We start from the raw sequence: 21,882 nt of genomic DNA on the forward strand, positions 1-21,882 counted from the left end.
GGCTGGAATGGGCCCATTTACCATTTCGGGCCACTATCCCACACCGAAAGGGCCAGGCATTCGTCGGAGGCCCGGTCCAATGATCCCAATATAAGGCCGGCTGGTCTTGATATGCAGCAGCGGGGTTGAAATCAAGGAATCTCGCTGTCCGTGTTTCAAACGGAAATACCCCGCCAGGGGTGTTTTTAAATACTGAGGATACCTAAAGACCCTTCTTTTTTTTCCCCCCATTTTAAAGGTTGCGAGGCGTGCAGCTGTTTACGATGAAGTTTTTCTTCCCTTCTCTGTTATTGCCCCTTGCCTTCGCGCGCCAGCATTCTCCGGCTGTTGAGCCGGTTACTCACCATGACGCTGATCTACTTTCAGAGTATGATTATGTTGTTGTCGGAGGCGGGGTTAGCGGACTAACCGTCGCAAATCGTCTCACGGAGGACAGTAGCAGTATGGTTCATCTGTCAACAGAAGTAGAGCGTAGGCTAACAGTCGCAGAAACCGTGCTAGTCATCGAAGCAGGCAAAATGTACGTTCTTAATTTTTAAAATTAAAAAGTGTATAGATGGCTCACGGCACAGCGACAACTACTCAAAAGAAATCCAGTACCCCCGGTTCGCGCGGACAGTGTCTGCGAACTACAGCTGGCCGATTACCTCGTTGCCAACCGCCGGGCTGAACAATCGTACTGCATCTGTCGTGGTAGCGCGAATTCTCGGCGGTGGCAGCGCAATTAATGGGATGGCTTTTATGCGTGGTTCGCCCGGTGATTATGATCTCTGGGCTGAACTCATTGGGGATAAGAGCTGGGGTTGGGATGGGCTTTTGCCCTACTTTAAGAAGGTGACTGTTAAAGAAAAAAAAAACCTTGAATTCTCGGGTTTACAGTGTTAACTTTCTATAGAGCGAGACATTTACGCCTCCAACCGATGTTCAGCAGAGCCAACACGGGATTTCGTTTGACATAGATGCACGGGGGACAAATGGGCCTATCCAGTCTTCTTTCCCTCCGTTTATCACGAGTACAGGAAGTAAGAGATCCATAACTACGTGATGTGCTTTGCTTATACTCTAGATAGAAGTATTTTTGGCCGCTCTAAGACAGCTTGGTATCCCAACCCAGATTGACGGTTCAGCAAATGCGCTGGGTGGGTACTGGAGTCCAAATAGCCTGGACCCAGTGACAAGAGAAAGGTCCTACGCCCGGACTGGCTACCATGATAGTGCGAATATTCGGTCGAATTATCATGTCCTTCCAGAGGCCCTGGTGACAAAGCTGACTGCAGATCTAACGGGTGTTGAGTATATACCAGAATACAACACAGCCCTAAACTCTACACCGCCAGATGTAAAGATAAAGACAGTGCGAGCACGAAAGGAGATCATAATGGCCGCCGGCGCGATTCACACACCAAAGATCCTACATCTATCAGGTGTTGGCTCGTCGTCTGTTATCCGCTCTCTCGGAATTGACCAAATACTTGACGTTCCTGGCGTTGGCGAGAATCTTCAAGACCATGCAACGATATACGGCTCCGTGGCCTTCACAAACCTCAGTGATCCGACACAGGATCCAGTCTATATATGGAACAACGCCACCTACGATGCTGAGATGGGCCTGCTGTATGAGGCCAACCGCACGGGGCCATGGACTGTAGGAACGGAGAATACGTTTTCTTTTTTAACAGCAAAGCATCTCAACTTCCCTGTTTCGCATTTTGCACACGCAGCCGGCCAGCCTGCAGGATATCTTCGTTCAGGCCTTGACCCGAGCATCATCCGCGGTTACGAAAAGTCGCAGAACCTACTCCTGAAATACATGGCCGACAACAAAGTAGCCCTATCTGAGAACCTCCTCATCACAATCATCAGCCTGCAAAAACCTCTAAGCCGGGGATTTGTTCACGCCGGGTCAACAGATCCCTATACGATGCCACACGTCAGTTACCGTACCTTCAGTAACCCGCTTGACCTAGAAATGCTAGCTCAGGCCGTGCGCCTACATACAGACCTTCTTCCCCAGACACCAGCACTACAGTCAATTGGTGCCGTCTTGGAATTTCCTAAGCCAGGATTAACCAATACTGAACTCATGGACACGATTAAAGAATCAGCAGATCCAAGCTTCTACCACCCTGTTGGGACCTGTGCAATGTTGAAGTTCGGCGACGGAGGGTGCGTGGATAGCCAGTTACGGCTTTATGGCTCAAGAGGAAGAGTGCGCGTTGTTGACGCCTCGATATTTCCTACTATCCCGTCGGCTCATACCCAGAGTACCGTTTATGCTGTTGCGGAGAAGGCGGCCGATTTGATAAGGGGGATACATACAGCGCCACATTGATTTAGTTGTTTTGGAGTAGAACGCCGATCTAAAGTGTTAATATACCTCGTCATTATCATGGATATTATTTCAAGCTCCGCCAGATTATAGTGCGGCTGTTGTAGGTGAAATTTGCGCCCCTAAACGCAACCAATGATGGAGACACTCTCTGAAGCAACGTAGGGATATGGGGATGTCTGACCAACCCTATCGGCTAATTAGGGGGTCAGATGCTTATCTAGTTTCCTTTTGCAGTAAGTTCGGTCTTCCCCTGCAGTACATGCCTGAATCTGAGTTGCCTATACATTCCATTCTTCATTTATAGTCAGTACATACGACCACAGGGTGTGGAAAACAGGGCTTCCCGTCCGCTCAGCCGTACTTAAGCCACACGCCGGCTGGTTAGTAGTATGGTGGGTGACCACATGCGAATCCCAGCTGTTGTATGTTTTTGTTTTTTTAGTAATGATATATATACTCCGCTACGCAGGATACATGAGGCGAAATGCTTAAATATGAGGGTCAGATTGTATGGTGCTGACATACCGGTAAGCGAACTACGGGGATTGGCCCATTAGTTTACAGTTATAGGCATGGTAGAGGACATATAGGCTTGCGCCCCAATCAGCTCCGCATCCTTCACAGCCTCATCGACACCTCAGCACCAGCCTCCTCCGAGTCTTCATTTTGTCCATCATTCTTTCTTCGTGCTCAGGACATGATTATCCATCTCAGATACACTGTTGCGCCAGGTTGACACATCCGAATCCATATATCATGGAGGACGAAATACCAGGATGGCAGTCCTTTGGGATGGACGACTTTAGTGATTTCCTTACGGCCCCGATCGCTGAATTAGTTATCCCGCCGATGGAAGGCAGCGGTGACAGTATAGAAAGCTTCCGCAGTTACGACAGTGGAGTAGGACTTATCACGGCCCCGATCGCTGAATCGGTTACGACACCGAGGTCAAGGAGCGTCAGTAGCAAGAGTTACGACAGTGGAATAGGACTTACGGAGCGCCATGCCAAACGTCGTCCTCGCCCATTATTGCAACAACCAGCCAATAAGCCAAGGTTTACCTGCTTGCTATGTCCGGAGACAGTCGGGAGGACTTATGAAGCTCTTAACAGCCTCAAGCGACACATATCAGGGCATCATTATCCACAATTTAAAATGTGATGTCCATATGGGGATTGGATAGGCAGTAATGAGTACGATTTGCGCCAGCATTTCAGTTCTGCACATCCAGGCCAAGCGTTTCCCGCACGGAGAGAACTGGAGGTGCCAAATGAAGCTCCCGTATCCTGTGCTCTCTGCGATAAAGCTGTACAAAGTTGGGACGAGTTCCAAAACTGCTTGTTCAAGCATTGCGAGATGAAGGAGATGGGCTCTATGACACAATCCATCCCTGAAGAACAGGCAGTACTCCGAGGGATGTCAAGAAAGCCAACAAATGAACTGATAGTGAAAACGGATGGCGACCTGGCCTGTGATGAACTCCTCAACAACTATCTCGACCGCTCGGATTTTGTTTCCACGTTTTCGCTGGACATTTTCAGGAAAGCCTACCCGCGTTCCTTTGATGTGAAAGGTGCGGCCAGGCTATTGTCGGGCTTCCCTGATGTTCTTTGGTATTTCGCGGAAAAACTGAGCTTCAAGGGATCCGAGCCTTGCAAACGCTTTGGGCTGATGGTTTGTAACCATTCGGGGTATGTATCCAGGACCAAGGCCTGCCACATCGAATATTGACAACACACTTTCCAGCGATATCGCCAAGGCCGTATGCAATTACTACACTGATGGAATCGCCGACGGCCCTGCTAATCCAGGGTGGTCGCTTTACTTAACAGCATCGGCCGATCTCAGCAGCTCAGCGGCGAGCGGGCAGCAAAATTTACATTACTCAGAGCTTCTAGAACAGTTCCCTGCGTATAGGTGGTTGGTCGGCTGTGCTCGGAATATCCTTACCTTGGGCATCCTGGGCGAAAATGTGATGCAAGATATCGCTCGGGCGTTTCCTCTTAGTTGCAACCTCCCACTAACTCTATACGACGCCGATTTCATACTTGATTGGGATCCGCGGTTATTCCTGCGTGTGCAGGAATATGCGGGTAACCCGATCCATATTTTCGACCATATCATCACTTTGACTGGATCCCTGGATAATGCGCAGGCACTGACATGTGTCCAGTACATGCGTCAAACATGGCCGGAGAGTTCGGACTGTATAATCAGTCTCTTGCACAAGTTGCTGGAAGCTAGAGAAAACTGTTCTAGCTCAGGTTCGTGTGATTCTTCCTGGAGCCAAGGCACCCTTGGCTGATGCTACTAATAGGTTCACTCCAAGATGGTACTGTTCTTACGGGAACATTCAACGGTTCGAAAGTCGTGGTACATGCTCAGGGACTCCAGCACGCTATCGTCGAGATAGGACAGCAATTGGCCTGGCTAGGCGCAGCGCTACAGTCTGCACCTGATAATAGAATCGTATACTGTCGACCAGAGTTGGAGAATACCCATACCTCCGTGGGAAACCCACGATACGAGCTCAAATTCACTTTCCGGCATCAAGAAAGTCGGCAGCCATCAGGCAACGGGCGGTGCTGGCATAGTCTATTCAACAACCCCGTTGTAGTGTATGGCTTCCCTATTCGACGACGGCACCTGGTGAAAACTGGATTAGATATCCCACTCAATATTTTAGGCCGACTCGTTCCATCGCGCCATATTTCACAATTCGGGGGAAAGGTCTGTATCAAGGGTCATTGCACGATCCTCGTGCCAACGATGGTCGTAGATGATGCGGTGATATGGCATCTGATATGCAATGATCATGGATGCTATATGGATTATACCGACTCTCGGATCGACGCCATTCCCGGATTATACCCTGCAGGCATTGACACCAACCTCGTAGGTTTTCACCACATTGTAGGTTGGTGCCCGGAAGTGGAAGTCCTTACAGGTATGCGGCAATTGAAAATTGTAGCTTTTTCTTTCCAAATATATACTGACCACTGCGGAACGTGCAGCGTCGCCACGGGCGGACTATGGCATCAACTGGTCTGGGCTGAATAGGGCCGAGAGCGGATGCGATCTTCAAGATGTCATTATTTCCCGCGGTACCGTAATTCCAAATTATGAAACTCTGGCGATAGGAAAGAAAGACAGGCCCCCTCGTTATGAGTTCGGTGAGTACCTCCACAGAATCTTGTCAATCACCAAGAAATATGCGGTCTTCTACGATGTGTCCACCAGGCGAGCTTGGCTCGTCGATGGAGCGAGTGCACTGCTACACCTGGTCCGGGCATCCCTAATGTTCAGTTCCTCCGAGGACCCAATGCAGGAGTTTGTTTTCAGACCCGAGTCGCTTGAACAACATCCTAGTCCCGACGGCGGGCCTGCTTCTGCCATATCCGTCCTGAAAAGTGAAAAGAATTTGAACCAGCGGCTGCACCGCAACATGCCGGAGACATTTCAAGATAGGGTTGATGCGATATACCATTTATTGGAACAAGCATACGCATATCAAACCCGGGTCAATCTCCAAAAGAGCGCGGGAATAGCTCCTGGTCGCCATGCACGAATTTGATTTTATGGACCTGGCAGCAGATGAGGATCACTTTAACGCTCGTACAATGAGTGCATTTGACGGTCTCCCGAGATGGCACCGACTCACAGGAGCAATAAATGCCATTACTCTATTCGGAAGAGGCTTCGGTGACCTTCTGAAGCCAAAAGAGATGGTGCCTGTCTGCTCCTCATGGACCACTGTCCCATCAGGAAAGGATTACCTCGCTGCGAGGGTTGAAGACATTCAGACAATTATGAGAAAGAAGGGAAACAGCTCGGGCTCGCCATGGCGTGTTATAGATGACGTCTATTGGCATATGCCTGACAAACTATTCGAGAATTGTCAATGCATTGAAGACTATTCGAAGGAACGCTGCGGTCACGCTCAAGCACTACTAGTTGGTCCTGAGATTGCCAAACATGGAATTGTCAGCCCAATTAGATTAGAACCCGACGGCGCTATTATCTTCGATGGCTCTCCTGCAAGCAGTCTCCCCCGGACTCCAGATATATCGTTTTCTTCAACCTTGAGCGGGCTCAAGAGCCCTGCCAATGACAGTGCGATCATTGTGGGATATAGTCCTGGTTCAGGCACTCAAGAGAGTAATTCCTCCATGACTGAAGGGAAGCGGCCGGTGAACGACCGGATTGCTGTACCAAATCCTCGGAAACGGATTCGCCGGGGTTCGTCAAACTCGAGCGGCGATATACATCGCACAGAACGAGCATCTGATTTCCGCGGCCAATCCGGCAATGAGTCTTTCGTGGCGTCCGGATCGTCATCCCAGGGTTCATCAGCGGATGGCCTCTGGGAGTCTCGAGTTGAAACCAGCATCCCCAGTCGCATCACAGGGATGGACAATGTGGAAGATATTGAACTGGACCCGGCGGAATACAAAGTTGGCTGGATTTGTGCACTGCAAATAGAGCTGGATGCAGCGCAGAAAATGTTGGACCGGGTTCACACCAAGGGATTCGGACACGGAATGGACTGCAACCTCTATATCCTAGGGCAAATCGGGCGGCTCAATGTCGTGCTAACCTGCCTTTCAATGGGCCAATATGGAAACAACATCGCAGCTGTGGTAGCCACGCGCATGATGAATCGGTTCCCTAAGATCGCTATAGGGTTGATGGTCGGCATTGGAGGCGGATTACCGAGCGCGAAACATGAAATTCGGCTTGGAGATGTGGTCGTCAGCATTCCACATCTTCAGTACGGAGGTGTTGTGCAGTACGACATGGGCAAGTTTACAAGTGACGGCTTTATCACAACTGGCTCTCTCAAGGCTCCTCCAGAGAAGTTATTGCAGGTGCTTAACTTTATGCCTCGCCACGGTTCCCCGATCGCTGGACTCCCTGATATCGAATACCCGGGTGTCGAACTAGATCAGCTATTCGAATCATCCTATGCTCACGCCGGGGATGCCGATACTTGCATCTCCTGTGACGCCCAGCAGCTCGTACCACAACGAATGATCCGGACGACCAAATCTCCTCACGTCTTTTACGGCACAATTGCCTCCGGGAATTCAGTAGTCAAAGACTCGAAGATAAGGGAGATCCTCATCCAGAAGCATGGTGTTCTGTGCTGTGAAATGGAAGCAGCGGGCTTGATGAATACAAGGTTTCCATGCCTTGTCATCCGCGGGATCTCAGATTACGCTGATTCGCACAAGAACGAGATATGGATGGAGTATGCAGCCGCGGCTGCGGCTCAATATGCTCGGGATCTTCTCCGGGCTATGCCTGCGGATATTGCGCTTTCGGATGGATGAGGCTATGCTGCACTGATACCATTGCCAGCGAGGCGCAATCCATGAGCCATGCTAAATGGGATCCATTTGCAAAGTATGAGACAAGCAAGAGGGCACCTTCTATACCTACTATTGGGGATTGATCGCTTTTTCCGCTTGCTAAAAAAGCTGGTCAACACAAGGGCGAATTTGAGAATATCTGGCCGTTCTTCCCGGGATCCATTAACGCCTTGCCGGGGATGCAAAGGCGAACCTCTAATCGAGGACTAAATACCAGCTTGAGGATTTGACTGGCAACTGCAGAATATACACTGGCCGAGATGCTGAGCCGCCTAAGCACACGGACACCGACCCTCTGATGGATGGCGAGGATTTCGTCCGGAGTTATACGTATGTCCTGTCTTACTTCTATTCCATTCTATTCTTGTTGAAACCATTCTTGTTGAAACCCCTTTTCTTCCATCTAATGCCTGGCCCAATAATAGATATTATTTCAAAGAGATGGCCTCTGACAAGAACAACAAGCCAATCGCCGAATCCCGCATCCAGTTCAACAACTGCCATCTGCCGATTTATGATGCTCAAATTACGCTTGTTCATGGTTATTTTCAAGCGGATATCTGCACCCAAGGGATAAAATTTTAAGTAGAATACTGAGTTGGTCCCTGAAGCCGGCCTTGGGAAAGCCCACATAAAAATGGATTTTTATCGCGAAGCCTCCAAGTTCGTGGACCATTCTCCATTCACAAGTTAATTAGATGATGAAATTGGTGTGGGAAGAAAAGTGTCCAGAGTGCCTGGTTCTTGTCATGCCGAGACTCTTGGCCTCGTATCCCTCTTGCAAATCGTGATGCTCGCTGAGCCTCGAACTAACTCCATCTAGAGAAGTGCAACAAGGGGGCAATCACCAGCAGGGGTCGAATATGAGGCCCTGAATGCCACCATTAGCGTTGTCCGCTGAGGCTGACTCGATGATGAAGGTGGGATTGCCGGGGCTCTTAATCTGTAGGCAGTTGGCCTGCTGTCCCTTTCTTTAAAAGGGTGCTGGACTTCAGCTCAGGAGTGCGCTCGGCCATATTTTCAACAGGCCGACTTTAAATATGGCTGTCAGTTTGACGGACCTCACGATCTCAGATGTGTCTGGTATGATTGCTGTCGGCATTGTTGTCGGTAAGCTTCTCACATCCCAACAGAGGCAATCGGTTGCGAAGATCTAACATCCAAACCAAGTCCAGCTCCTGATGCCGCTTGCATTGCCTATCATCCTGCTCGGGCATTTTAGATCCTCGACACCCACGATACCTGCTACTACCTGGTCAGCAATTTCCGAGACGTACGAACCGGGCTATAACCACTAACATCTAGCTATAGGTCTGCTTTGGCAGGAGAGCTTCATTCATCATTTTGGCCGACAATCCTGAGGACAGATTCGACGGCATCGGGAAGCTATTTCCTGTCCGTGATATCATGGTCAAGAACTGCCGCGAAAGTCCTGACTGCAATTACTGCTATAGTAACGCCCCTGGGGTTATACCAAGACATCGTGGCCCAGGCCCCGACATCGGCACCGTTTCACTACCTGGAAGACAAGTCCGTCTTTGGACAGTATACTCCTCCCAGAAATGCGGAGGTCCCATTCAGTCGCAAATGCGGAGGTTGGACGCTTGTGCCGTGCCCTGGGTCCCCGGGCTATGCTAATGCCTCCGGGGTGTCTGCACGTACGGACAATTATGATACCAGTAATCCTCCGAATGTGATGGAGGCCTTTCAGAGTGGCCTTTCCGTTACGCAGTCATCAGTATCTAGCGTTTTCGATATCCAGTCGCGGTACACGGCCTTGCAAAGTATCAACGATAGTAGCCCGGTGGGCAACGGCACAGGATATCCAGTCAGTCAGCTCCGTCCTATCCAGTCACGTATTACAGATCGTGGATATCATCTGGTGGAAGGACTGGTTGTCGACCGGCAGGCCGGGGGAGTTGGCTTCCGCAACCACACTGCACCAACATGGCGGCCGCTGGGGAGCAAATGGACAGAGGAGCTGCTGTTCATCGTACCTGAGGCACATTGTGTGGATTTGAATCTCACCATGGACTATCGGATCTACGGGGATTACGCGAATCTGACGAATGTGGATACGAACATGGTGCTCACTGACAGGGGTGGTTTCGTCAATTTTACAAAGGAATTTGCTCCTTACAACTGGACGACGATGCATAGCCAGGATGATCCAGAGCTCTCGCACCGGGCATTTAACGCAGCATCGGTGAGTAACCTTCTGGCGATGGCGTTTATGAACGTGACCAACCTCGAGCCCTACAATTTTACCGGGTTCAGATATCTGGATTCACACCTGGAGAAGAGGTTTCCCCTACTGGAAAATACGAAGCCAAAAAGTCTAGAGGTGGCCCCGTTGTATGGATCCTACCTGTCGGGAGCGGACATTCCAATCGGCGAGACAAACTTCAACAATTCTGATAGCAGAAATACGACAAAGAACGCGACGGCACTCTACGAGAATCCATTCAATATAACAACTTGGGACTTCACGGAGGCCGGTAAGTTGTTGGCCTTTCTATATACACCTTGTGTCAACGTCAGAAGGCTAACGTCCTCAGGCCCAGTGTGCACCAGAACCACCTCTGTGGACTATGCGAACATAAGCAACATCCACGTCTATTGTGGGATGATATACGGGGTTCCGCAACGCCAGACCCCAGGCAACTCCATCATGTTCGATGATCCTGGCTCGAACTGGTCCGTCCCTCTCTACTCGTGCGCCACCGGTGCGAAGGCTACGATCAAAACAGTGTCTTTCACATTTAATGGGAGCGACGATCTATCTGGACTGCGGGTCACCGATGTCAAACCAAAGAAATATAGCGATGAGTCTTCGAAACCCCTGTGGGGCCTGGTTACCCCCGAGTCTGCAAGCAAACTGGGTCTATCAACACTCCGCAAGGACCATCTCTGGCTTCCTGGTCAGGGAGGCTTTCTTACCATGACACCGGAGTTCCAGAATCTTCCTGGCGCGTATTTCTATGGGAATACCCTCGCCGGTCTTTTCAGCCCGACCAGCAATGCATTCTTTGACTACACAGGCGGAACCAGTGTCTCATTGTTGCTTCAATGGCAGAATCTCTCCCAGACCGCGGCCGGGACAGCGCAGGCTCTGAATCTGATCTGGACAGATATCGCCGCCAATTATGTTCTGGGAACACGGAGTATCATAACGACAGATGCCGAGAACGGTGTGCCCGATGTCTCTGTGGTCTTCTACGCGAGCAGAATACGGTTCCATATTATATATGGGATCCCAGCATTTCTTACGCTGGCAATGGTCCTGCTCGTCTGTGTATTGACGCTCGTGTCGATCCTCGTGCAGGGATCCGGGCCACGCCGAATGACAAAGTTCTTGAATTGGACGTCCACGGGCCGTATATTCACATCTCTGGAGCAGGATTCAGATCGGGATGTCATTTACCTCTCTTCTAAGCCCTCTAAGGCTTGGACCAAGGAAGAAGGAAAACGTGATATAACAGTTCGGGATCGGGATGAAGGACAGACGGCAGAGCCAAAGGAACATTATATAACGAAGGACACGGACACGCCTGAAGATGGACCGGCTCAGCAAAGGTTGCTCCGGGCTAGCACTCCGCCGTCGTAACCAGGATTCTCTACTTACTATATGCCAGGGCTTTCCTTACCTGACCAGGATTCATCAGTCTAGAGGTAGATCCGAAGACCAGTAGATCTGGTAAACATAGGTCTACTTACTGCCTGCTTGTTCAAGGTCTCTCCCCTCTCGGATACGGGTGAGAGCAGGTGCAAATGCCATCACTGTTCGATACTATCTCGGACGATATTTATATTGGAGTTTGTTAAATACTATTTGTTTATAATTTGCTTATGGTAGGCCGAGGGGATCTGAATTCAGAAATATTAACAGTTATCTTCCCTTCCAGGGCCAGCTCAGCAGTTATATAACTGGTAGCTAGCGTGAACTTGAAAGTATAAGTATTCTCTAGAGTAATAATAATATCCTGGTGCTTCTTATTAGACTGGTAATAAACTAATAGTCACGTATGCTAGTATACTGGCAAGTTAGTGTGTATAGCCTATTACTATAGTCTAGAATCAATCTATTGATAAAAGTACTCAGCTCCTCGTGTAATCTCTCTAAGACAATTTAAGTTTATTCCTTGGATACTATATTATTCTTTCCTCATGCTCAGGACATTATTCTCCATCTTAGATACACTGTTGCGCCATGTTAACACATCCGAATCCATTAACTTCCAAAAATCGTACCGAGCAACAGCATCTGAAGACTAGGAGCGGAGGCTTATTGCTACGTCACCAAGTTGTATATCCTGTATGTATTCCGGGTCATCATCTGGCTTCGAATAGTCTTCGAAATACCCAGTTTCTTTGACTCCCATGCATATATCAGGTAGATCTCCACGGCATGAATCTGCCCAGATGTACTGATGGAACGCAATAACCAAGGTCTATTGATGGTACAATACATAACATACCAGACTTCACTATACAAGACTACTAGTGCACCATGTCAGTAACAACCAACCCCAAAAGCAGAACCTACTTAGCGAGTGACAATTTCAAGGCGAAGTAAATGACTATATACATGATAGCCCCCCTAGGTAAGCTTCACAGTAACGACGCCCTGCGCCGGAACATCCACCCCAACACTGCCACCACTCACCGTAACATTCATCTCTGCCATCTGGTGATCGTTATCCGTAACCCAAGCCCTGGCTACTGTAAACTCAACCGACACCCCGATCTGCGCAGTCTGCGTCACATCACCACTATTCGTCAGCACAACGACAACCGAGCCGTCAGTATTAACAAACGCCGCCGTCGCGACATCGTCAATCGACCCGCTGGTCTGTACACGGTGAGCTCCCGGCCGGATAAAGCGCGACCACATGGCAAAAGCATAGAAGATCCCCGAGCCCTCGGCGACGTCACCACTAGAAGAGCCTGTTACATCAACGAGGTGGCTGGCGGACTGTGTCTCCTCAATCTCAAAGCCCTCCCAGAAGAGGTAAGCCGAGAGGTTCGCGTCGATGAAGCCCGTAGCGAGCTTGCTAGCCCAGACCATGCCCTCGTTTGGTGCGCCAGAGTCGTGCCACGTGGTGGTGAAGGGCGCGTCGCTGGTTTCGACGCCGGCTTCGGTGATCCAGGTTGGCAGGTTTGTATCTATAGCGGAGGTGGCGTCACTGGTGTACATGTGGGATGTGATTACGCTGAGATACTCGTCCATACCGGCGGCATTGAGGGCAGTCGTGTAGGTTTCCTGGCCGTCCCAGCCGATGGCATCGCAGCATGTGATGTTCAGGTCTAGGTGGGCGTCTTGGACGGTTTGGTATAGAGTTGGAATGAATGAGATGGCTTCTGCTGCGTCTGGGCTGATCTGCATTTGGGAATAGCTGGTCCTGGGTGGTGGTCGTGATCAGCATACCAGGTCGAGATGGTCGGGACGGTACCTACTCGTAGTCAGGCTCGTTGAGAAACCCCAAGTGAGTGATGGATAGCCCTTCGGTCTCGTAGTACTTGACATACTGGACAAGGTAATTCGCGTACGCTTGTTTCCAGTCTCCAGAGGTACAATTATGGCCTGTTGTTCCACAAAGGTAGCTTGAGAGGGTTAGTGTCAGCAACAAAGCTCACGATCCTAGGAATGGAACCTGGAGCTCGACATACCCAGGCGCTGCCTCGTCGCCACTAGTTTTCATAAACCCCGGCGCGCTCCAAGCATTCGCATAGATAGTTGACACGCCATACGACACAGCTTGCTTGGTAAACCACACCTGTCCGGCGTCATCGCCGCTCCATGTGTAATTGGGTGTGGCTGCCGGCGAACCAGGGCTCTCCGGCTCAATGGTGCTATCAACACTAGATGGGATATTGTTCCGGATTATGCTGAACCCAGCGCCTGTCTCGGTACTGAAGAGGAGGTCCAGGGCTTGCTGCTGCAGATCAGTGCTGGCAGCCTCGAACTCGCTGGCGCGCCCGAAGGCTTGGGAAAAGCCGAAGCCATGGATCTCTTGCAAGGGCGAGCTAATATCGACCTCGATCGAGCTTGCGGATAGGACTGCCTTGGGAACCGCGAGTGCTAGTAGTAGGCGACGAAGGGGGATCATTGTAAGCATTTTGCTTTACGTTATGCGAGACTGTAATCCTGAGAAACAAGAGTCTTTATATAGCTTTTAACGCGGATTACGCGGCAACATCCTCCGCATAGCTCCAGCAAGGCATTTCATCCTGGGAACAAGCTCAACGCTAGTCCAGCAAGGGCATACCAAAGAAGATCCAAACGATAAATCCACAAATCGCCATGCCCAGACATAGGACCCTCAACTTTTGACACGGAGAGCACGGAGGATGCTTGTTTCCCCATGCCACACCCCATATCTGAAACTCGACCCCGGGAGACTAATCAAGAAGAATGGCTCCGATTGGTGTAGGCTGATCCGCTCGAGACCGCTAACGAATATAATCAGACAAGGTCAGTCGCCGATTTGTTCATTTGCCGTTGGAAGAGGCGTTGACGGTGTTGAAGCCTGAGGCCACCCTTATACTCCTAGTATATACCACTCATACCTAGTTACTCTCCGGCTCAGGCTCAGCTCGCCAGAGATTTCTTCCAAGGCATGTTGCTTCCGATATGAACCTTTCCAGTACATACGACCACACGGTGCGGAAAACAGGGATTCCCGTCCGCTCAGCCGTACTTGAGCCACACACCCTGGTTGTACAGAATTGAGGTATAGCTGGTATACAGTGACACGGTCTTCAGCGAAATAGAATATTCGATTTAGCCAACTACACTAAACTAAATACATGAAGTGAACCTTTTATAATCAAGAATCAGAATTCCTTTAGACAGATGACAAGAATGTCCAAACAGAATACTATTGCACTCATAGAACCGTAATGTTAGGAGAGAGAGGCTTGACAACATGATAAGGACCATGGTACAACTGAATAGAACAAGGCTCAAGAATCGTTGCGAAGGCCCGGCTAGAGTAAACTAGTGATTCCAGCTTAAGAGTCCGCAACCAGCACCGCAGGCTCACCATTGGAGATAGAGACGCAGATTTGCCCGCCGTCATCAGCAGTAACCGTCCCCTCTCCAAAGGTATTCGTCCACGTCCCACCGGGCTTCTTAGAGTCAAAGCATGGGTTCGCCTCTGACCCAGATCCACCGTTGGACGTGACGACAATAAGGTCGCCACCCGCCCTACTCCACGCGTATACCGTGTCTGCGACATACAGATGGACATGGTCGTTATCAGCAAGCCCGCCAGCGGCCTTTCTTGCCGCCGACAGCAGGGATATGGCCTTGTACAAGTCCGCATCGGTGCTGAAGTTACTGCGCCATAGGTCCTCACGGTTTTCCGGGTCATTGCCGCCCGCGTAGCCCTGTTCTGTGCCGTAGTAGACAATGGGGATTCCGCGAGCGAGAACCACATAGGCTAGTGCGTTTTGTAAAAGCGACTTGTCGTTTTTGACGCTCAGCCATCGCGCATTGTCGTGATTGTCTAGGAATGTGCCCAGGGCGCTGGGATCGGGGAAGGAGGTATCGATTTGATCATGCATATCGACTATCTCCTGGGAAGAGCCCTTTTGCTGGTAGAAGTTGTTCATAGGGTAGTAGACCGCGTAGTTGAGTAGACCGTCCATGCTGTCTGCGTATCCGGAGAGGTAGGCAGGGTCACCGTCCCAGACTTCGCCAATGGTGTAGACCCCAGCGGCGGCGGAGAAGGCTGACCAGAAGTCCTTTTCAACATGCTTGACGGTGTCAATGCGTAAGCCGTCAAACCCGTATTCCTGGACAAGCCAGCCGACCCATTCCTGGAAGAGTGTCCGGATCTCGGGACTCTCTGTGTTCACATCTGGTAGGTCTGTTGTAATACGGCAGTTCTCAATACTATCCTGGCTTGAATAGTCAATTGTGCAGTCGGAATGGTAGGAGCTCTCCTGGTTCAATGGCTCCGGCTTGTTATCGCTGATGGGCGCTGCCATGTGGTTGGCAACTACGTCTGCCATGACATATATTCCCTGTTTTGAAGCCACTTAGTACCTTGCCACTTGGACCGGAGCAAGCACTATAAGTGCACTTACCTTCTCATGAGCAGCATTAACTAAACTTTTAAGATCAGCAGCCGTGCCATAGTTCTCATTGATACTATAGAGATCCTGCGCCCAATATCCATGATATCCACCTGGCGCATCTGCAGAAATAATAACGCAATCAGCCAAGTCAGACAGCCAGAGGGACGACTTTAACTCACTAGCAACTACAGGGGTGATCCAGATTGCATCAAAGCCCATCCCCTTGATGTAGTCAAGCTTGGACTCCAAGCCCTGGAAAGTCCCACCACAGTAGTCTCCAAGGTTGCCGCAGGCATCTCCACCTGTGTCGTCGCTCCCACGAGCAATGCGATCAGTCAGGGCAAAGTAAATATTGCGGGATTTCCATGCTTCCACATCCGCCGCTGATACAGTGCGTATAGATATCAGGGGGAGTAGAAAGGCTGTGAGGGTGCGGGCCAGCTTCATGATTCCGGCAAAAGTAACGCCTTGACTTATTAAAGACTGGAGCAGGCTTCTGCTGAATGATCTGAATGCAATACTGATCAGAGAATGCTCGCCCCCTTTTTATATTTGGATCTCCAGGTGATTCCCTCTGCGCAGCCGGGCGCGCTCCGAGATCTTGAGATTGTCATTCCTTCACGGATGTGCCTCCCCTACCACATCTATCCCGCAAATCTCTCCCCATAGAGATAGCCCCCCCGATAATGGGCCGACAGTCCCGGCGGAGAAGCAGGGACAGTGTGGAGGCCCCGCAGCCGCTGAGACTGCAGAGTGCGGCGATCTACACCTGGTCTAGAGTTATTCTGGTTAGTCAAGCGTCAATCATGCTCCCCTGACAGTATAAAGTCATGGCATTGGTCCTTTGTCGGCCCGAGACGCTGCGATGCAACTCGGAGATGGTTCTTTTGGAAATTAATCTCGGAAGGGCCGGTCAGGCCACAACATGACCGCATGGAGAGCGTTAACCTAGGGAGTATGACGCAGACGGTGGAATATACAAGGTGCAGGTACCTCATTCCGATGCAATCAACTCCTCTACGAGGCTTGCTAGGGTGTCTCCAGATGCGAGTCCCAGCGTGTTAGTCTCATCAACAGAGGCAGCGGATAATTCTGAAACTAATGACCGGTGGCATATTCGACAGTGCGAAAGGACAGGGTTAGCTGGCACCTTAATCTCTGCTATTTCCAGGTCATAAATCAGTATTGGCTAATGGGTCCATCACTTCAAACACTGGCGCGCTTGGCACAAAGGCAGATGTTAATCGCGGCCACCCAGTCAGGCACTTCGCAATACTTCCATACTTCCCCTACGGACAAATAATATGAATACAGTAACTTGGCTCAGGGCTGACACTTTGGCGGACGTCATCGATAAAGCCTTGGATGGGCCCCGCATAGGGAACATTTCCCCGGTAGCGATCCACGAATTCGAAAAAGAAGATGTAGATGCAGACTGAATAGTCAGTGACGAGTGGAAGTCAAAATAGAAATACTCTTAGCTATTGCCGATAAACAGTTTATTTGGGACATGGCCCAACTGCTGTTTTTGGGATGCCAAAGGTGGGAGACAGTACCAAGTCTTGCTTCCCATTAGGGTTAATCAACCGCCAATCGAAGCGAGAGTCATTATGGATAAGTACTATCGTATGCTATCTTTAGTGAAAACAAATTACAATCAGACGGGCCGATCTAGAGCTTGGAATCCATTCGGTAAAGTAGTTGAAGAAGGAACTCCGTCTAAAGTATAAGACCGCGAAGCGACTGGTACTATTAGTTATTGACGCGAAATGCAATCCTTGTCCTAAACCGCCCTCCTTCCTTGGCTCTCAAACGGCAATAACAAACTCGTCACTATCAACGCTGCATATAGCCCAGCACAAACAAACAACGGTACCGTAGTCTCGACGTTGGCATAGCTGCCCACCAAAACGCCAATAATCCCACCAACCCTGTTTACTACAACACAAAGTCCATATCCCGTTGCTCGATGGGCACTGGGCAAGATCTCTGGGGTATAAGCATAGATAGTCCCGTAATAGATGTTCGACGCCGCAGTGATGGCCGCCGAGAGACCCACATTTTGCGCAGGCGTTGTGACCTGGGTATAACCGAACTGCAGTGCTGTTGTGATTGCCGCCCCGATGGCGAGGGTTCGTCGGCGCCCGATTAGCCGGGTCTCGACGAGGACTGCGGCAATGATAGGTCCGATCAGGCCGGCAACTTGATTAATGGCGTAGTTCCGCCAGGTTGTGTAGTTTGAATCGTCTCCCGTGTCCGCTCCGCGGGACTTGAGGTAGTACGGTAGAAAAATACTGTACAGAGGAGAGACTGTCCCGATAAATAGCCAGTTGATGATGATCATAATAGTTGAATAAGTCAGCTTCCCTGTGCTGAATAGACCCGTGAAATGGCTTGCAAGCCGCAGGCCTGACCAGACGGAGTTTTCTGTTCCCTGGACACAGCCTTGGGATTTCAAATCCTCTAGCTTTAACGTGAACGGGCGTTTGTATTTTTCTGATAGGTCAAGAAGAACCTTGTATAGTTCATCGTCCCGGTTCTGGCTGGCTAACCACCTCGGCGTCTCTGCCATTTTGATGCCAAGAAGGCGCAGGATACTCGTAAGTAGTACCAATCCCCCGCAGGCAATATGGAGGTATCTCCAGCCCATGTTATCTGCACGGGTGCATTCAGCAACAGTGGCATCGGGGTCGCAGCTAAAATTGCTCATAAAAGCCCATGCTAATAGACCAGTTATCGTATATCCAACGGCCCACCACACGGCAAGGAAGGTGACGAGCCAGGCATGGGACGCTGGAAGGAACTCGAGGAAGTTTGTCGCGTCCAGAACATAATTCCCGCCTGCGCCTGCCGAGTATATCGCAACCCTGGATTGATTAGTATGCCACGGAGGTAAAGGATGGCGGTTATGACGAACATAGCACAGAAGGAGATGTAGTTGGGCATGCCGCCCGCAATGAGCACGAACGTCGCACAGATCAAAAGACTCGAGTTGAACGCCAATTTACGACCTATGACATCGGCAGAGAATCCCCAGACAGCAGCGCCAATTAGGAGGCCAATTTGCGATGCAAGAGACACTCCAGCAATATGCTTGCTTGGATTTCCGAATTCCTGGGTGACGGCGGGCTGGGCGATGGACTGGCAAACGACGAGAAGCTAGAAGTCGTCAGCATATCAGTTCCATGAGCGTTCTTTTTGGCGGCCAATTACCGAGTCAACAGCGTATCCAAACCCGTTGAGAAAGAACAGTTTCCATTGAAAATGCGTCATTCCAATCTCATCGATCGCACCGTTCACCAGCGCCATCTTCTGGACCAGCACCTGATCTACCGAAGCCAACTCTTTCTGCAGACCGGTAGAGTCGACCATGGCCGGGCCATTATTGTTCTCACTGGCATCCCCCGTCTTCGTCTCACTCGTGGTTGGGGCCTTGGAAAGAGACATGGTGAGATGTGGGAATGACTGGATGGTCGCGGCAAAGAGAAGGGAGATGCGCAAATAAATCTAGTCACCTCGTAGATCGGTCGATATGCGTAATTTTTCATTCCATAGTGGCTATTCCTTGTCCCCGCATGGCGACTCTGATCCTGGTGATGGGCGACAGAACGTGCTTTATCTTGGCGATGAGGTGATACCCAATGTAACGCTGGCGTAGGAGCCGGGTCTGAATTTTCAAGTCTTCAATCCTTGAAGTCACCAATACAGGGCCAAAATGATATCATGATAGCAACATCATTATTGGCTGTTGTGTTCCAGCTGTGTGGGATCTGATCAAGTGCATCTCGCCGGTGGACGCGGGAGGAGTGGCAGTTCCCACTAAGAGTGAAGACCTGGGGTCGAGACAGGGGCCCTGTGAATTGAGAAATAGTGTCTTGAACTTTAAACAGACTTAATTGTTTTGTAATCGGCGTCTCTCGGGGATTCCCGAATAACGCCATATGAGGATCATGCTCGTGCTCTGGTGATAGCAGATGGGGAGGGCCAGTTACAAGTCGACAATGAAGAGGGGGAGTGCTGAAATTTGTAAGCGCAATGAAAAGAGTTATTTTAATAGACAGCATATTCACCGTATTTGGACATGCCAATTTTTTAATCTTATCTCGATATCAAGATACATACATACATACTGCACGCTAAAATGATTGGAGCGCACACAGGCCTCACTGAGAGAGTCCTCTCCTACAAGCCCAGCAACCCTCCAGTCGAAGAAATTCAACCCCCCAAAGATCGCGCGCTCTTTGCAGATCCTGAAAAGAAGTCGCTCCTGTCGGCTGTCACCAAAGTGAAGCACTTAACCCCGTACATTGGCACTGAGTTGCAGGGTATTCAAATCAGTAAGCTTGATGAGAAACAGAAGGATGAGCTGGCATTGCTAGTTGCCGAGGTATACTTACACCTCCAATAAGAGATATCGTAGCTGACTCGAGAAACAGAGAGGAGTTGTCTTCTTTAGAGACCAAGACCTCGCGCTTGATGGGCAACACGAGCTCTTTAAACATTATGGGATTGTAGGTCCCGAAACACCTTCTAATACTGTTCTTTTCTGACTTCCGTCAGCAAGATCGAGACCCGAACCAGGTAGATCCCCGCCACGTAACTATTCTCGGTCGAGGAGGGTAAGACTATCTTCACTGGTGGTTGACTTCGCTAACTTTGCCGCAGGGATATCCGCTCCTTCGAGCACTCCAGTAGCGCCTTTGCAGAGTTCCATTCAGACCATTCATTCGAAGTTAATCCTCCATCTTATACAATGCTCAGAATGGTCAAGGCCCCTGAATATGGTACTCATCTAATCCTGACCATGGCCGCCGTGCACTCGCTTACCAAGATCTAGGTGGTGACACTGTTTTCGTCAGTCAGACTGCATTGTTTGATAAACTAAGTCCGACATTCAAGCACACGTTACAGGGACTTCATGCCATCCATAGTTCTGAGGTATGGCCATTAAACCGCCTTGAGGGGCCTAGGGTCAGAGGCTAACACCCAATAGCATACATATATCAACATCATCAACAGCGGAGGCACTACATTCAGACCACCAGTGCGGAGAGAACACCCACTTGTGCGCCATCCAAACCCAAATATCTCGAAGCACACCTAACAAGTTGCAGATTCGCACCCACCCAGTAACTGGAGGGCAATCTCTCTTCTACAACCCAGCCTTCGTCATCAATATCAAAGAGTTGAAGGGCAGCGAGGCACTACACGTTCTCAACTTCCTCCGCGAACATCTTCACTCGGCTGACGACCTAAGTGTCCGATGGCACTGGGAGGCCGGCAGCGTCGCGCTGTGGGATAACAGAATTGTTGCGCACCGTGCCATTCCAGGTGGGTACAATACGGAGGAACGAGTAGGAAAGCGTACAGCTGTTTACGGCGAGAAACCCTTTTACGAATCGAGTTCGAAGACACCGGGCGAAGCTAGAGGCATACCGGAGAAGGTTTCTGTCACACTTGGGCTGGATGGCTTTTAGTATTTTTAGTCCAGTTGGGCTATACTATACATTTAGCATAAATAGCCGTTTTCACGATCAGTCATCGAGGTGCTCAGTGTAGGTGTGGCGACATTTTATGATGAGAACATTGAAGATATCTGAAACGCACCAGGGTCTACCTGGATTGTTTGAGGAGATATTAGACCGCTACACCAAGAACTGTGCAGGGTTGGTGGCCAGCCAGCTATCTCACACATTGTCTGCTCGCCAGCATGTACTTGCCGGACGGAGCGGGGTCCTTTTTTACCTCGATGTCGGATCTGCTCTTTATATTGTTAAAAATACCCCACAATCCAATCCATACAAAGCTTTTGGGACGAGGCATTCTTGTTGAGCGTTGCAGGACGTGTAAGAGCTGCAGCATGCTGTACACGCTGCTGGTACTTCGATAGTGCCTTATGACTAGGGCCATTACCGTTGCTGATCAGCTGACGCCCGGTCCCACCTGACGCCCGATTTTTACTCCCACCACAACACCAAAAATGAAGCTTTTCAACCACAACAAAAGTATTTTATATAGAAATAAGTAGTGTATTAAATATTAAAGTATTAAATAAAGCTATTTACAATTTTTTTTAATCTAGAAATCGCTGTG

At 50.0% G+C, this 21,882-nt stretch overlaps 7 protein-coding genes across 7 annotated transcripts; 4 read left to right on the top strand and 3 right to left on the bottom strand.

Annotated features, from left to right (window-relative positions):
• Window positions 1–141: 141 nt before the first annotated feature.
• ASPSYDRAFT_46793 (GMC family oxidoreductase) lies at window positions 142–2,504 on the top strand. The gene is made up of 5 exons (XM_040847320.1): window positions 142–441; window positions 490–520; window positions 573–834; window positions 896–1,022; window positions 1,071–2,504. Exons 1-5 carry the CDS (start codon window positions 264–266, stop codon window positions 2,330–2,332), a joined length of 1,860 nt encoding a protein of 619 aa, XP_040701441.1. The 5' UTR covers window positions 142–263; the 3' UTR covers window positions 2,333–2,504.
• A 1,244-nt stretch (window positions 2,505–3,748) lies between these two features.
• Window positions 3,749–7,665, top strand: ASPSYDRAFT_59107 (5'-methylthioadenosine/S-adenosylhomocysteine nucleosidase; the record flags this gene model as incomplete). Its single annotated transcript, XM_040849640.1, has 5 exons — window positions 3,749–4,023; window positions 4,079–4,596; window positions 4,650–5,279; window positions 5,347–5,886; window positions 5,924–7,665. The coding sequence occupies 5 exons, from the start codon at window positions 3,749–3,751 to the stop codon at window positions 7,663–7,665; spliced, it is 3,705 nt and encodes a 1,234-aa protein (XP_040701442.1).
• A 1,079-nt stretch (window positions 7,666–8,744) lies between these two features.
• Window positions 8,745–11,311, top strand: ASPSYDRAFT_90918 (uncharacterized protein; the record flags this gene model as incomplete). Its single annotated transcript, XM_040852406.1, has 4 exons — window positions 8,745–8,814; window positions 8,875–8,959; window positions 9,016–10,202; window positions 10,263–11,311. The coding sequence occupies 4 exons, from the start codon at window positions 8,745–8,747 to the stop codon at window positions 11,309–11,311; spliced, it is 2,391 nt and encodes a 796-aa protein (XP_040701443.1).
• Window positions 11,312–12,304: 993 nt separating this feature from the next.
• ASPSYDRAFT_153804 (uncharacterized protein) lies at window positions 12,305–13,814 on the bottom strand (the record flags this gene model as incomplete). The annotated part of the gene is made up of 3 exons (XM_040842321.1): window positions 12,305–13,106; window positions 13,162–13,308; window positions 13,375–13,814. The coding sequence occupies 3 exons, from the start codon at window positions 13,812–13,814 to the stop codon at window positions 12,305–12,307; spliced, it is 1,389 nt and encodes a 462-aa protein (XP_040701444.1).
• Window positions 13,815–14,465: 651 nt separating this feature from the next.
• ASPSYDRAFT_46796 (uncharacterized protein) lies at window positions 14,466–16,467 on the bottom strand. The gene is made up of 3 exons (XM_040847321.1): window positions 15,969–16,467; window positions 15,799–15,908; window positions 14,466–15,735 (listed from the first exon to the last, which is right to left on the bottom strand). The coding sequence occupies exons 1-3, from the start codon at window positions 16,234–16,236 to the stop codon at window positions 14,719–14,721; spliced, it is 1,395 nt and encodes a 464-aa protein (XP_040701445.1). The 5' UTR covers window positions 16,237–16,467; the 3' UTR covers window positions 14,466–14,718.
• A 1,053-nt stretch (window positions 16,468–17,520) lies between these two features.
• ASPSYDRAFT_205182 (MFS transporter) lies at window positions 17,521–19,161 on the bottom strand (the record flags this gene model as incomplete). Its single annotated transcript, XM_040843877.1, has 3 exons — window positions 17,521–18,656; window positions 18,707–18,948; window positions 19,003–19,161. The coding sequence occupies 3 exons, from the start codon at window positions 19,159–19,161 to the stop codon at window positions 17,573–17,575; spliced, it is 1,485 nt and encodes a 494-aa protein (XP_040701446.1). The 3' UTR covers window positions 17,521–17,572.
• A 769-nt stretch (window positions 19,162–19,930) lies between these two features.
• Window positions 19,931–21,630, top strand: ASPSYDRAFT_133648 (TauD/TfdA dioxygenase family protein; the record flags this gene model as incomplete). Its single annotated transcript, XM_040840646.1, has 7 exons — window positions 19,931–20,176; window positions 20,226–20,300; window positions 20,350–20,408; window positions 20,455–20,573; window positions 20,627–20,727; window positions 20,783–20,854; window positions 20,904–21,630. The coding sequence occupies 7 exons, from the start codon at window positions 19,931–19,933 to the stop codon at window positions 21,264–21,266; spliced, it is 1,035 nt and encodes a 344-aa protein (XP_040701447.1). The 3' UTR covers window positions 21,267–21,630.
• Between the last annotated feature and the right edge of the window lie 252 nt (window positions 21,631–21,882).

Source organism: Aspergillus sydowii (assembly GCF_001890705.1).
Source record: "Aspergillus sydowii CBS 593.65 unplaced genomic scaffold ASPSYscaffold_7, whole genome shotgun sequence".
NCBI lineage: Eukaryota > Fungi > Ascomycota > Eurotiomycetes > Eurotiales > Aspergillaceae > Aspergillus > Aspergillus sydowii.